This window comes from Zootermopsis nevadensis, unplaced genomic scaffold, assembly GCF_977971745.1.
Source record: "Zootermopsis nevadensis isolate Lab colony 2312 unplaced genomic scaffold, Znev_1.0 Znev_ptg000009l, whole genome shotgun sequence".
In the NCBI taxonomy this organism is placed as follows: domain Eukaryota; kingdom Metazoa; phylum Arthropoda; class Insecta; order Blattodea; family Termopsidae; genus Zootermopsis; species Zootermopsis nevadensis.
In genome coordinates this window covers 2,419,008-2,434,447 of record NW_028259141.1, presented here as the reverse complement: position 1 = coordinate 2,434,447, position 15,440 = coordinate 2,419,008, and the positions used below count along the sequence as shown (strand labels likewise).

Genomic DNA, 15,440 nt, shown 5'->3' with positions numbered 1-15,440 from the left:
ATTTTGCAATGCATCCACAGATTATCTTTCAAGAATAACCGATGATAACTAAACATCTTGAAAATTCGCATGAAACGTGTATATTGGATTATTGTTTTTTGGAAAGGTTTTCAATTGCACAAAAGTATCTTGTGTACGACGCACTTTTTCCACAAGCGATTCCCAGCACATTTGTTTCCACAGTAACGAAAGGCGATTGTTGAAATCAATATAAATATTTACCAATAAAATATAACAATTTTGGCCAAAACTATGACGTAACAATTATTATTTCTTCAGTAAAAAACATGGAGTTCTTTACACTTTATTGAGGCAATTCTACTGCATACATAAAACAAATCCACAAATGCCTTTCAGTGGGCGTGTCAAACACTACTCATGAATGCACGCTTTAAAAACTAGGAAACATCCGAAAGGAGGTGGCAATGACCCACTATTGGGTTAAGCTACTAATAGATGGATGGATGGATAGATAGAGATAGATAGATAGAGAGACAGAGAGAGAGAGAGAGAGAGAGAGAGAAAGAAGCTTTAACAAAGTTCATGTATCAAGAAACGTAAAGGTTTCGAATTCTTTTTCTCAATTTGTGCCCCGTATCTCAAGCAGAAGATCGTCTAAATATTATTTAAGAATTCAGTCCGTACCGCGAAGAAAACACTACACTTCACCATTACAAAGATCAATCGGTTAATGCCGTTTAAGAAAATGATCGCTGTTTACTTTGAGAATCATACGAAACACACAAATACACAATGAAGTGTTATTAATCGTGAAATCAGGTGGTACACATACTTACCGCCAGACTCTTAAGGGTTTATAACTGTTTTATCAAGATTCTCGGCTGCTAAAGTGTGAGAGTGGACGGACAACTGTCTCATGAAGTCAGGGTAACCCCAGGAGTGCCGCAAGGGATCGTATTAGGTCCCTTACTATTCCTAGCTTATGTTAATGATATTTGGAAAAACATTGATTCAAATATACGGCTTTTCGCTGATGATTGTATAATATACAGGAAAATATTGGATAGTAGTGACATTGATAAGTTACAGACAGATTTGAATAGATCATGCGATTGGGCGGTAGAAAATGAAATGAAGATAAATCCAGGTAAAAGTAAAGCAGTCAGCTTCAATAGAGCTAGGGTGAAGGATAAGCTGAGGTACTTTTTTGGGGATCAATTAATTCCAGAGGCAAATAGCTTTAAGTACTTTGGAATATTTATTCGCAGCGATCTGAGCTGGGCAGATCATGTAAATTATACACTAATTAAAGCATGGAAGGCTCTCCATTTCGTAATGCGTATACTAAAAAAGGGAAATAACAATACGAAACGTTTAGCTTATACGTCGCTAGTGAGACCGATACTTGAATATGGAGCTGTGAGTTGGGACCCATACAGGGAAGGGCAGGTAAGAGCCCTAAATCGGGTGCAGAAGAGAGCGGCTAAATTTGCAAATTTCACGAACGAATCAGGTTTGGAAACATTTTCACAGCATAGATTGATAGCCCGAATGTGCGCCCTTTTCAAAGCATACACGAGGGGCCGGGCTTGGAAAATGATAGAGGATAGATTATTAAAGCCATGCTACCTGGGCAGGGACGATCATACTCGGAAAATTAGGACTAGGAAACAAAGAACGGATGTTGGCAAATATTCCTATGTAAATATGACCATAAGAAGCTGGAACCAATTACCTTCAGGCGTGCTAGAGTCTTTCCCCTGTAAATTAGGCACCTTTAGAAAGAGGGTCAGAAAAGTAGTTACAAGCTAAGGGTTATTAAGTGGGGATTAGATGGAGATAAGGGGAGTCCCCAAGTGATGAAAGGCTGTAGTTCTTTGGGATAAAATTTTCGTGTACTGAGAGCGGACTTTATATTCTACTCTAAGTATTGTGATTAATTAGTGGATGTGTGTTTTTGTATTGTGTGTCAGTTGTTTTATTTTGAGTGGGTATGTTGTATTGTTGTGTCTCATTGGATTGTTGTGTGAGTGCATCAGTTCTTGACGTATGTAATTCATTACTGTCACTGTCTTATGTCTAATTGGTATTAATTTTTAAGTTAAGTACTTTAGCCGGGATAGCTCAGTCAGTGTAGTGACTAGCTACGGGCTGTACGACCGGGGTTCGATCCCCGACGGGGGCAGAGGATTTTTCCTCTAGCCTCTGCGTCCAGACCTGCTCTGGGGCCCACCCAGCCTCCTCTCCAATGGATACCGGGGCCCTTTCCCGGGGGTAAAGCCGGCCGGGACGTGATGCTGACCACTCACCCCCAACTAGTGCCGAGGTCAAGGAAGAGAGGAGCTATACCTCCACTCACCCCAAACGCCTACATGGCGTATAGTGGGACAAACTTTACTTTTTACTTTAGGTTAGATGGTTTTGTAATTTTATGAGTTGTTTTATTTTGAGTGGGATGTGTTATTTTGTTTTGTTTTTTTTATTGTTTTGTTGTGTCTCATTGTGTTGATGTATCTCATTGTTTTGTTGTCTTATTGTTTTGTATCTTATTGTAGGTTACTGCCACCGGGTATAAACCCATTTGTAGTCAATAATAAATAGTAACATAATAACAGTAAATATGCCATGTTTTCTAAAATATTGAATTCTCTAATTGTTTACTGGAATATTAAATTTTAATCAATTTTTGCCGTAAATAACAAAAGTCAGTCTAACATTATTTGAAATTGTGTTAGAAAGAAAGAAACTAGCTTCATTTTCTTGCAAGTGTTCATAATTCTTAACAAACTCATGTAAATATGTTGATAAATAATAATAATCCCTCCCTCTCTCTTCGTTCGAGGGAAGGGAACTAGATTTCACCACCAATAAACATTCGAATTAATAACAAAGCTCATAGAGTGTAAAGACGCACTTCTTCTACAAGCGATTCACAGCTCAGTTCTATTAAGACTAAGAAAACCTGATTGTTGACGACAATACTTACTAATGAGGTACAACAATGTCAACGAAAAGTATAACGTAACAATTTCAATTGTTATGCTAATATTGTTACGGGTTTGGTTTATAAACTCTATTATATTTACTTCAATTGTTAGGCACGCACGTGTTCATATAATAATTAATCATTGTCATTCAACATTTACATTGTTGGTAGCTGAAAATAATACAAAGATAATTACTCAGTGCTGTAATTTAATGACATGCCATTCTTCCTGTAAGAAGTCAGTTCCATCACCGAAACGTCCTGCAATTTTATGACTTTATTAGACTATGGAAAACATCCAGAATAATTTTTACTTTAGAAACGCACCATCATTACAGACTTTTAGATTTGAATTACTGTAATATGTTATTAAATAAATACACATAGAAATCTGCACTAAATAAGAATTAACTAGACAATAATATTTTTAAATTTACTTTAAGAAAAATTCTATAATATCTTTGTATGTATATTTGTCATTATCTGGATTATTATCTTCCCTGCCATTGTCTTTCATATCCCAGTTTCTACATCAATTTCTTAAAGTGTTGAGGCAGTCGTCGAAAATGTTTGGAAATAATTCACCTGTGATTAAAGAAAGAATCAGTAAATTATTAAGGTTACTAGAATTGTCAATGTTTGTACTAATTGGTCACAAATACATTTCTTACATTTCCTTGTTGCTTATTTATTTTATTGTTTTTTATACAAGCACAAGCTATTTGTTATTGTAAGATGAAAATGTTGTGTTGCCTATGTTAAATATTGGTTTAAACTTTGGAGTCGAATCCTAATAAGTGGGCAGTGGAGCCTGTCAGATTTAAAGTCTCAAGGGTAAGTAGTCCTAATTACTATTGTCAGGATGTTGAAATTTACTCTCCACCGACCAGGATAAAATCCCTGCTAGGAAGTCGATATACGCGCAAGCTTAATATTTCGCTGTGAGTGACGAGATGCTACTAGCCATCCTAAAACCATTCTTTCCTCAACCACTGAACAAACAGACAGAATTCTTTCGTGTGTTCTAATGGGAATAGCTTTAAGATTATATCACAGTGGAACAGTGATTTAATCTAAAATATTATCACAACACTCACAGAAAACAGTACGGTTGCACCGACTACACGAAACTCTTAATTCCTTGATGTTTTTAGTCTTAGCGTAGTGGTGTAAAACTCTGTTGTGTCACACTTCCCACCAATAGCAGCCCTCCAGTCCACATGATAGCAAACATACCCCACGTACAATACCTGAACAGACTTACCCGTGGCAGGGATTTTATCCTGGCCGGTAGACAGTAGGAGGTTATTGTGACCTGAATATTTAACTTAGAGGAGTCAGATGCAAGTAGAATTTTTTTTCCATTTGTATAAATTTTTGAGAATTTTCTTAAGGTTAAATAATTCAAGGTAGATTATTCTCATACACAAATTCACACTAGTGTAAACTGTCGACGTTGAACATTTCTGGATGCGTAGTTTGTTTAATCGGATAAGATAACATCCAATGAAGATTTCTGTCTTCTGGGTTGTTGCGCCGCGTAGTTTGGTAGATGTCCACCAATGTTTCAGAAGTCATGGTGCCTCCGTCATCAGGGCAATTCATCGACCATACTACACAGCGTAACAACACAGAGCACACCAATCTTCATACTCACCGCTGTGAATACCTCAAATCCTACATAACTTAATATCATCATACACATTTATACATAGAAACATACCTGAGCTACATGGAAATTAACGGGACAAATAATACCGAGGATGTAACGAATGAAACCTCAAACCGCAATACCCGCAGTTCATGATATGAAGGCATGTCACAAAAATAAAGATGATGACAACTGAAATTGCAGTAATCTCCCTCCAGTGCTGTAAAATAAAAAGGAACGGCTTTAAATACCATTTTGTTTATGAAGTTACATCAGTATCATCTCATTAGAATCTGGTAAGAACTTTATAAATCAGCATCAATTTGAAATCATACCAAAACTTCAGAATAACAAAATTAGATATTCACTTACCTTGAAAAGCGAAGAGGAGTGTTTGAAACTGGTGTATTTGAAAATTCGGGGAAAAGCTGAATGTAACAGAACAGGATATAAAATGTAGTTCCCTTCTTCATTCAAACGAAATAAGTAAAAGTTTCCCAACTTCTCCTCTGAAATATTTTGTATTATTTGTGGTTCAATAACCTCATAGCCATAGATTCTGAAGCATATAACAGCATGGCCACACTGGGGAAGAAGGAACACAAGCATAGAATTAAAATCACTGAAAGAATTACGTGCATTAGACTGCATTCAAACAGAATTGCCAATTTAAAAATTATCCTGTAGGTTATTTAATTGTTATTTAAATTATCCAAATGCATGAGTAACTTAAAAATGAACAGGATTAAAAGAAACTAAAGAGGAAATAGCAAATGCCTATTTATTCTAAGTTTAACAACGAACTAACTACGTAGCTTATGGAATCCGAAGGTTCATCACCGAATTAACTAAAGCCCTCCACCGGACTCGTTCCCGGGCCAACAAAATCCAGTCCCCTTCAACTCTTCCCCAGTTCCATTTTCTCAAACGCCTGAAATCTGTTTTCTTCCATCAGAGTGAGAGACCATGGAAAGAAAGTGACATCTTTAATATTAGAACAGGAGTCTTACGTAGTTTGCAAATCACGTCTTTCAAACACCAATGAGCGTCTTAGAAATATGATTCTTGTATCTTAAATATTAATGTCAATATGAACTGGTTGAAGGCAATACTACTTTCATTCAATCTATATTATCTTAAGTCAAGGTAGAGATACTCACCAGAAATATGGGCAGAAACGTAACTTCTAATCCAGTATCCAGTGGCAGAAATTTAAGATCTAATGCAGAATGCAATTTGGAATTTACGACCACAAAAAAACTATCCACTTTATGGTGCAGAAAATAAAGAATGCTAAGAACAGCCATTCACAGACCGCGACAAAGTAGTCATACGCGGTCACAACTTGATGGAGTTGCACTGTCTCGCGGTAGTAAGATGTGTAGATTCCTAGTCTTGGTGTGTTCTCAAAAACAAGCCTGTTAATAAAGACATAAAGAAGCTGTATTCTTGGGTGACACTAACAAAATACCTTTTAGTTATAATGCTCATGCATGTATTTAGGCCCACATTTAATACAGGGCTTAAGATAAATTAATGAATGAAAAATACGCAGTTTTATATAAATGACAGGGGATTTCTTTACTACTTAAGAAACTTTTCGCTTATCAAGAGAGACTTCATTTCATGGAGCTGATTATTCTCAGGAATAAAGTAGCACCTCACTGTTCTAGATGTTCATTCATTGGAGATCTACTCGTATTGCAGGAAATTCCACACCACAGATGTCACATTATATAGTCATAATTTGTTTTAACTTGTATTTAATTAAATATTTATCCTATGGAAAAATGTTTCAAATTAAAATTGTAGATCAGAATGAATCTGTATTTTATGTCCTGTATCATTATTTTTGTTCAGTGAGCCATTTTTGAAAAGGGATATAGAATTTGACAAGATCATCATGAAAAACAGAAGTTACATCATGTGATACAGTCTTAAATTAATTTTTCCAGATATCTGGTTTTAATAATGACCGTCCTGTTATGCAGTTTATCGAAAGGATGCATTAAATGGTTAATATTAAAGATATTGAACTTAATTGCGAATGCGTTGCACATTCGTTTATGCACTCAGTTTTATATTTATTTATATTGACTTGTAGACTAGTTCCTTTGTTAGCCTGTAAACAGCCTATATATGATCCTTAATGACAATTATATTCCCACTCAAATTAACATATTTACCATTTCCAGTCTGTGTCATTTAACTTGGCTTATAGCAGAGGAAATAAAGTTAGTATGACATGCTTTTTGCATACCCTGATAAATGCTACGTCCCGCGCCGTAGTCGTGCGGTCTGAGGCATCATGCTTCGGACCGGCGATACGGAATGCGCGCTGGTTCGAGTGTTGGGGAAATAAATTTCTCATGGGATTTTCGACCAGTGTAAGGGACCGGTGCCATCCCAGCATCGTGAGGAAATTGGGGAGCTACGATAAGTAGCGTAATCCGGTCAGGAAAACTAGCAATGGCTGGGGGTTCGTCGTGCTGACCACACGTCATCCTATATCTGGTCGGATGATCGTTCACCTCTGCTTAGGCATGTGAACGTAAGGCCAGCATTCAAGCTAGTCGGCTCTCGCTCTCTTTAGCTGTTACGCCATGGATTATTATTATTATTATTATCATCTATTCACCACTTTATGCGGTATGTACTCCCATGTACCCGAGACAGACCTTGTCCTTAAGGTACATAGGGCAGCAGCTATTTCCGGGATCCATATTGTTTTTAGTAAGTGCCAGCTAGTACAATACATGTGACACCAAATTACTTCCTTCATTTCAACTCTTGTCCAAGCCACTCTCGTTTTTCTTGATTGATTTTCTTGTGAGTCTTGGGCTTGATGGCTGTGCGTGTCCATGGTTGGCCTGCGTTGAGTCGCCTCGTTGCCGTAACCAACCTCAGCCCTTGGAGTACCTAGGCGACCTGTACTCCAGATCTTTGCCTTTCCATTCTTTGGTAGTAGCTGCACGGGATAATTTATCGAGGTTTACTCCTCTAGATCCGCCGTGTTCTGTTATATAACAGGGTCACCTCTAGTCGGATGTGGCTCTTCACCACGCACGGACGGTCTTGAGCAAGGAGAGGCTCTTGGATGCCTAGCATCTTTATTGCGGTTCACTTACTCCTGGCTTGGTGAGGACCAGTGTCCAGCATAGTCAGACTATGATGGTGAAAGGTACTACCTCTCCCCATTACCTTAACACCTTATCATTATTATTTTATTATTATTATTATTATTATTATCATCATCATCATCATCCCATCTCTTCACAACTTTATGGGGTTTTTACTCCCATGTACCCGAGACAGACCTCGTCCCTAAGGTACATAGGGCAGCAGCTATTCCGAGATACATATTATTTTTAGCAAGTGCCACATGTATTATATTATTTTATTTTATGACAGCGTCTTTCGGATGATGTTTGAAGTACCCAACATGGCGGTCTTCTGCAGTTTTATTATTATTATTGATAGGTGCTACTGACCAAAATAACTTTCCTCACTGAAATATATAGTGTATGTACCACAGATATGTAGCTATGGGACAACAATATACCAGTCAAGAAGCATTTTGTGAATTGGGGATATATTAACAAACTAACTAGATAGCTGACCGAACCCGAAGGTTCATCACCGGATTAACCAAAGCCTTCCACTGGACCCTGTCCTGGGCGAACCAAATCCAGTCTCTTTCAACTTCTAAACTCCTCATCTACATCTATGTCTCCCCAGCGGTCTCTTCCCCTCAGGGTTCCCAATATTAATCTGGACCAAAATCACTACTATTGAGAGCAGATGCTAAATAAAGTGATGCAGACAACATCGGATTTCAGACCATTCATTTCCAGCCCCGCGTGATTCTCCTGAACTCTCTTGATGGCAAAGTACTTTACATAGAAAATATAAATATCTGTGCCAAAGATAAGAATTTGAAAGTGAGAACTTACCTCACAATGAACATTGCATCGGCATTTGAATTATAGACAATTAAGTCAAGGAAAATGGCACTTGTTCTTCCTGTAATCCAATCATTATTCTTCAAGTTTTGCAATTTCTCAATGGCTTCGCTACGGTTGAGTGACAGATCTTCATAATACCCTCCGCCTCCATACGTTAACCATCTTCCTTGATTACTGAAATCACCCAGTACTTCTGCACTGGAATAAGTCCACCTGTAGTCAGAAACAGTAAATTAGTCTGCAAACAGTCGCAGTGGCCGCGTGGTCTCAGTAGTGGTTATGTACATCTGCGTTTAGACGTTACTTAAGGAAGGAAGATTGGTTCATCCTAGCAAATGGATGAACCTCCAATTAGTATAAATTCTTCCATCTGATACATGCATATGAGGTGGTACACATTACAGCCACACACAAACACACACACACACACTGTAGTATTACTTTCTTGGAGAGGTCCTAAAATAAATCAGAAAACTATTTTGAAGTACATGGACAAAATGTATCTGCTAATAACAGTTCCAATTCCTCAAGCCCTTTTATAGAGGCGTCTGTGTGGTGTTTAAATATATCTTTCATATATTTTCCTATAAACATAAAGGAAATACTTTGATTTATATCAATAAAATATTCTGCTGAAATATTAATTGAAAACTTACGCTGTTCCATTTCCTGGCCCAAATGGTTTTGTATCTTCGTACCAACGTGAATATAATTCATAACATAATTCGATTGATCGATTTAATGATTGATTTACTACGCACGAATCATTTCTCACTCTCACCTGTAGACATCAAAGTTTCACTTGCATTCCAGTTACTCCAATACACACAAAAGTCCTATTCCTTAGTAACGGGACACCGATTGATTGGACATGCTGAATGATGAAACAGTTCATATGAACGTATCTTGTCTTTACTGAATTCATTATAAAGTTTTTATATTCACAATGAAAATATTCAGATTAACTTATGAATCATAAATCATGTATTATCAATAGATTGCTAACTTTATTTCACTGAAAATCTTATGTAACAAAGGAAAATGTACAAATCTGTCGTAGGCGTGTTAATCCAATCAGCTTATTATCTTGCAACACAAATGTTTGATGTGCATCGTTTCCGGATTTCCCGTAAATACTGTCGATCATTACAGTTTCTGCTAACTGAAAACAAAATTAGTTAATCACTTATAAACACAATGATCGTAAATTATATAACGACTGTACAGAGCAGTGCATTCTGAAACCATTATCTAAATATAAACTATCAGTCACTAACTCTTTATGATATATAATATTCTTAGAGCAGTTAATTTGCAGGTACTCAGATGATCTATGAGTTTTTAAAATAAATGTGTTGATGCTGAGAAAAACCTGCCTTCTTCCAGGACACATTTTAATACTGTTCTTTTATATATGCCAATGATTTCCAAGTGGGCTCTTTCCATGAGATTCTTCAATCAAAATTATGAACATGTTTCTTGAACATTATTTTTCCAATCCGTTTAGTATTACATGGTTTCCTCACGCAAAGAGTGTTGGGTGGTTAATAGTACAAATTTTCAGTCCCTGATAAAAGGTGATATTTATTTCATCTTGAATATAGACAGAAGTTGTGAATGTTTGCAATAATATGCCACAGACAGTCAACAAGGGGGTTACCTTCATGTGGTCTTTCCAAAACCTGAAGAATAAAATTTATAGAACAATTTCTCTGCACCAAGATAGAAAACGTATGATAAAAAATGGGAAAGTGTTGCTTCATTACTTTTGCATAATGCTGTCAGGGTGATTAAATCTAGAATATTGAGATTGGCAGGCCATATAAAAATTATGCAGACAGATGGAATTCGTACAAAATTTTATTTCGAAGATTTCACAGAAAGAAGCCAGTTGGAAGCATCAGGTCGGATTTATTTGTATGGACACTGACTTGAAAGTTATTTTAATTAACCTTCTGGTGCCACAATAGAAAATTTCTCGTACAGTTGGATAACTTTTTTATAGTAATAATGTCGACTGCTTAATCACTTAATTAGAATATGAGTTTCTTAAATCACTTCATTATCTCTACATAACAGCATTTATGTATGTCTCAATCGCATATTTATCTTAAATTCATACCTTCCAGAACTGAGTTATGCTTGATATGTTAAAGAAGTTTCTTTCTTTAACACCATCTTGAAAATTAGTGTTCGCAATGGAATCACAAACATGGTTTTTGCACCAAAAACCTATGTTGGGTGAATTCCCCAATATTCCTGAAAAAATTAAGTGATATTTTCTATATCTTTAAACAATTCCAGTGGGTAGAACTTAGATCACAGGAGAAGACAAAGAAATTAAGATAATCCTGTTATTTAAAAAATTACAGACTTTTATCTGAGTGTAAATGAAATTTTAACTTTTTCACTTTTTCAGTTGAAATACATGCACTGAATCATTTTCATAATTCAGGGTTGTGGCATGACCAAATGTTTACCAGGAAATCACATTTCTGAAAGAAGGCTTATAGAAACTGGTGTAAAATACGGAAATCGTGAAGATCTGTAACTTTCCTTTGGGAAATTATTTGACTTACGTATTTAATAGAACAGAAAACATTGTGTTCTCCATAGATTTAACATCTGAACTATTAATTAGCTTTATCAACATTGGAATTTATGATTATGCAACATGAAATATTCGTATCATTGTTTAGCTAAACAAGCACTGATATGTATCTTGATTAAATGAATGTCAAGATGAGTGAACATTCCAATTCATAGAAAATTTGTTTGAATGTGTATATATTTCAGTATTTGATCCCAGGTGAGAAGGTGGCGTTGTCTGGAGAAAACTACATTAAGACGAAATTAAAAATTGTCAGGGTGATTAAGTATAGAAGAATGAGATGGGCGGGGCATGTGGCACACATGGACGGGAGAAGAAGTATGTACTGGGTAATGGTTGGGAAGACTGAGGCGAAGATATCTCTGAGGAGACCTAGACGTAGATGGGAGGATAATCTCAGGCTATGGAGCAGGCTGGATTTTGTTGATCAATTTCAAGGTACAGTGAAGGGCTTTGGTTAACTCAGTGACGAACCTTCGATTTAATTATTTACATATTCCAGATTGGACTACAGTTTTCCTTTCCTGTTAAATACACATACATATAAAGCAGACGTCACAAGGTGCTAATGTTACGTAATGAGAGTGGGTAAATGATCCTATTTGTACATAATAACATAAAATCGAAAATAGGACTTTACTATGTATGCAGTACAAGTACTCTGTTTTATTAAACCCTTTTGGTTGTAGTACCCTGTCTGAGCATCAGTTACACTGTATTCCTGGTAAAATCATGTAATTCTAAATTTACTTACCTATTATCACTACGAAGACGAAGATTAAGTACAGGATGAATTTTATGTCATCCAATATGGTCCCACTCTTGTTAGGTGATATAAATGTAAGTAAATGCTTTTTCATTCCTAAAACACAAAGAACTTTATATCAGTACTGAGAATTCTTATGGTCGTATTTATTGGGCCTTGTGTACTTTTTTGGATAAAAAATCTATAAGGCATGCCTTGATTTCATTTGTGTTTGACATTTGGTATTAGAAAAACGTATGTTCTTGAGGTACAATGTAAATCAGGGCTGTGGATTCGCTACTAAAACCTCCGACTCATTTATAAAAGCTCAGTATGTATTAATATTGGTAAACCTACTTAAATGGTAAATTGTACTACAAGAGATTGCATCACCACCTCGTGAATCATCAGGCTATTTTTCAGGCTTAAAACTTACATTTCAATATATGTCTAATGGTTATTGCAGAAATCGGTTGATTTCTAGACACTTTATATTCTTACGGTACACGAGCAAAAGTTTATTTATTTCATTTATTTAGTGTTCTGTGTGACGACAAGTCCAAATGAACAGGAACCTTCCATCCTTTTCTCGGACTGGGACCTGTTCATATACGTTCTTGGCAGATGATCCAGAAGTGGTTTGCCATTGCCTTCTTCTGTGTGTGAATGGAGTAATTGTTGGGATGCCACGGAGGAAAACTCCGTGTTGCCTAGACCACGGCCTTGCCCAACACAAGTTATAAATTCGGGCACCGCTTGGAATCGAACCCGAGACCCCAGGATTACAAGGCCAGCGTTCTAACCGCTAGACCACCGTGGCTTGAGCCAAAGTTACAAAGCATTATTCCCACACCACGTGGTTTAACGCGTAATTTAATTTCCCTAAGCGTGAGGCGATCGGCGTCTCAAATGGTAACGAAAGTGTTCTTAAGATTTTATATCGAGGTCAGAGTCGGAGTCGGTTCCTTCTCACCGACTCCGACTGCACGGCCCTGATCTTAGTTACCATAAATACCCATTTCAGGATCACGCTCCATACCGTGAAATTGAATGTCTTCAGCTGCAGGTTCTTGTTCTCTCACATTATAATTCGTTTTACTCGAAATCATTTTTCTATTACTCTAGACTTTGCACGTTTATGGTTCTTCTGACTGCAACAAAACAAATATTTGTCGTTTATTTATTATGCCTAGCAACGGGTCGCATTATCAACAATGGGCAAGACCAACAATACGAGTTGAAGGCGACTGATGTGCTGTCATCTGGTGGCCATAGTCGTATATATTTTTTACAATGTATCCACAGATTATCTCTCAAGAATAACCGATGATAACTAAAAATCTTAAAAATTCGCATGAAACGTGTATATTGGATTATTGATTTTTGGAAAGGTTTTCAATTGCATAAAAGTATCTTGTGTACGACGCACTTTTTCCACAAGCGATTCCCAGACCATCTGTTTCCACAGTAACGAAAGGCGTTTGTTGACATCAATATAAATATTTACCAATAAAAAGTAACAATTTGTTTTCAGTAAAATCATGGAGTTGTTTACACTTTATTGGGGCAATTCCACTGCATACATAAAACAAATTCACAAATGGCTTTCAGTGGGCGTGTCAAACACTACTCATGAATGCACGCTTTAAAGTCTAGGAAACCTCCGAAAGGCGGCGGCAATGACCCATTATTGGGTTAAGCTACTAATAGATAGATAGAAAGAAGCTTTAACAAAGTTCATGTATCAAGAAATGTAAAGATTTCGAAATTTTTTCTCATGATGTGCTCCTTATCCGAAGCCGAAGACCGTCTAAATATTATTTAAGAATTCAGTCCGTACCGCAAGGAAAACACTATACTTAACCATTCAAAGATCAATCGGTTAATGCCGTTTAAGAAAATGATCGCTGTTTACCCTGAGAATCACACGAAACACACAAATACACAATGAAGGGTTATTAATCATTAAATCAGGTGGTACACACACTTACTGCCATACACTTAAGGGTTCTAACTGTTTCATCAAGATTCTCGGCTACTAAACATGTCTTGTCGTTTTAAAAGTTCAAATCTATGACTATTTACTACGTTATTAAATTGCAATCAAATTTTGTCGTAAAAAACAAAAGTCAGTCTAACATTATTTGAAATTGTGTTAGAAAGAAAGAAACTAACTTCATTTTCTTGCAACTGTTCATACGTATTAAGAAACTCATATAAATATGTTCATAAATAATAATAATCACAATAAAACAAGAAAAATTCTTTACCTCTCTCTTCGTTCAAGGGAGGGGAACTAGATTTTACCACCAATAAACAGTCGAATTATTAACAAAGCTCAGAGAGTGTAAAGACGCACTTCTTCTACAAGCGATTCACAGCTCAGTTCTATCGAGACGAAGAAAACCTGATTGTTCACGACAATACTTACTAATGAGGTACAACAATGTCAACGACGTAACAATTTAAATTAGGGCTATGCCGGCTGTGGATAGCTTAGTCAATATAGTAACTGGCTACGGGCTGGGCGACCGGGGTTCGATCCCCGATGGGGGCAGAGAATTTTTCCTCTAGCCTCTGCGTCCAGACTGGCTCTGGGACCCACCCAGCCTCCTCTACAATGGGTCCGAGATCCTAACCCGGGGGTAATTCACGGCCGGAGCGTGATGCTACCACTCACCCCCATCTGGTTCCGATGTCAAGAAAGATTAGGAGCTTGACCCCCGCTGACCCCAAGTGCCTGCATGGGAATGTCGCGGGGGGCTCTATTATTTTAGTTATTCTGCCGGCCGGAGCTTAGGCTCCTGGTAGGGTCACTCAAACCCGACCGGTCTAAGGCGATGCCTTGTTCCTCTAGTTTGGGCGTTTGGCGTGGGGCTAAACCCCACCCCGGGGTACGGCATGGGGATTCTCTCTCTGCTGTACCGTTTAACCTGGCACTGGATGTGGCCATGTAGAAACTAAGACAGGAAGCTTATAGGTATAAGGAGGCTTTCGCCTATCCTGACGACATCGAATATAAGGAAACAAACAACTATTAACACAATAAAATAGACACGATTGCCATACGCGTTTCGACCTCAAGAAGTCATCATCAGGGAAATCAATTCATTTAATTAAAAGGCTCAAACTTGATTTAGAAAGTAAATAATGAATAGGACATTTGACGAAAAATATTGTAAGTGACAATGCACCAGATGTTATTCATAGGTATAGACTCTGCGCTTAGCTATTTATCGGGTGGTCCAGTGGCCGTAGATGGTCTGCGGCGAGCTTTACTTGCGTCGACCGTAACTGTGAACTCCAGAAGAGTGAGTGAGAGACTGTCACCAACCAACCAAAAAGCTAACTCAGGGCGCAGTCCTGAGCAAGGTAACATCATTCCTGCGTACGAAACGCATTCCTGGAAATGATAAACTTATAACTAAAACGGGAATTTTGCTAACGCTAACGGGGTTACGTCGTAGCGGAAGCCTCGACCATTCAAACTGGGATCTGTTGCTGCTGATGAGAGGTTATCA

The 15,440-nt window shown here is 37.3% G+C and overlaps 2 protein-coding genes across 4 annotated transcripts in view; both read right to left on the bottom strand.

The window, feature by feature from the left end:
* Window positions 1-3,052: 3,052 nt before the first annotated feature.
* The window catches only part of LOC110840946 (polycystin-2), a 55,569-nt gene continuing 43,181 nt past the window's right edge, over window positions 3,053-15,440 (bottom strand). The window contains exons 10-11 of the mRNA XM_087345794.1: window positions 4,671-4,818; window positions 3,053-3,532 (exon numbers count right to left, since the gene is read on the bottom strand). Of these exons, the coding sequence (XP_087201920.1) occupies window positions 4,687-4,818 (132 nt within the window). The 3' untranslated portion in view covers window positions 3,053-3,532; window positions 4,671-4,686. The remainder of the gene's footprint in view (window positions 3,533-4,670; window positions 4,819-15,440) is intronic.
* Window positions 8,577-14,303, bottom strand: LOC147874317 (polycystin-2-like protein 2). Of its 3 annotated transcripts, none has more exons than XR_015534337.1 (7): window positions 14,190-14,303; window positions 12,959-13,070; window positions 11,929-12,036; window positions 10,686-10,822; window positions 9,611-9,725; window positions 9,220-9,344; window positions 8,637-8,776 (listed from the first exon to the last, which is right to left on the bottom strand). XR_015534337.1 is itself a non-coding variant. In XM_087345803.1 (6 exons), the coding sequence occupies exons 2-6, from the start codon at window positions 13,026-13,028 to the stop codon at window positions 8,718-8,720; spliced, it is 489 nt and encodes a 162-aa protein (XP_087201929.1). In that variant the 5' UTR covers window positions 13,029-13,070; window positions 14,190-14,303; the 3' UTR covers window positions 8,577-8,717. The 3 variants fall into 3 exon arrangements, 1 of the variants encoding a protein (XP_087201929.1); XR_015534336.1 differs by lacking the exon at window positions 9,220-9,344 and adding an exon at window positions 9,345-9,437 and having other exon boundaries at window positions 8,675-8,776; XM_087345803.1 differs by lacking the exon at window positions 9,220-9,344 and having other exon boundaries at window positions 8,577-8,776.

Bases quoted from the DNA above. Each gene is read 5' to 3' on its own strand.
- LOC147874317 (XM_087345803.1), bottom strand. From the start codon at position 13,028: ATGATTTCGAGTAAAACGAATTATAATGTGAGAGAACAAGAACCTGCA. The intron at 12,037-12,958 runs GTATGGAGCGTG...TTTGTGTTTTAG, and splicing joins TGAAGACATTCAATTTCACG to GAATGAAAAAGCATTTACTT. The intron at 9,726-10,685 runs GTATGAATTTAA...TTTTGTTTTCAG, and splicing joins GCATAACTCAGTTCTGGAAG to TTAGCAGAAACTGTAATGAT.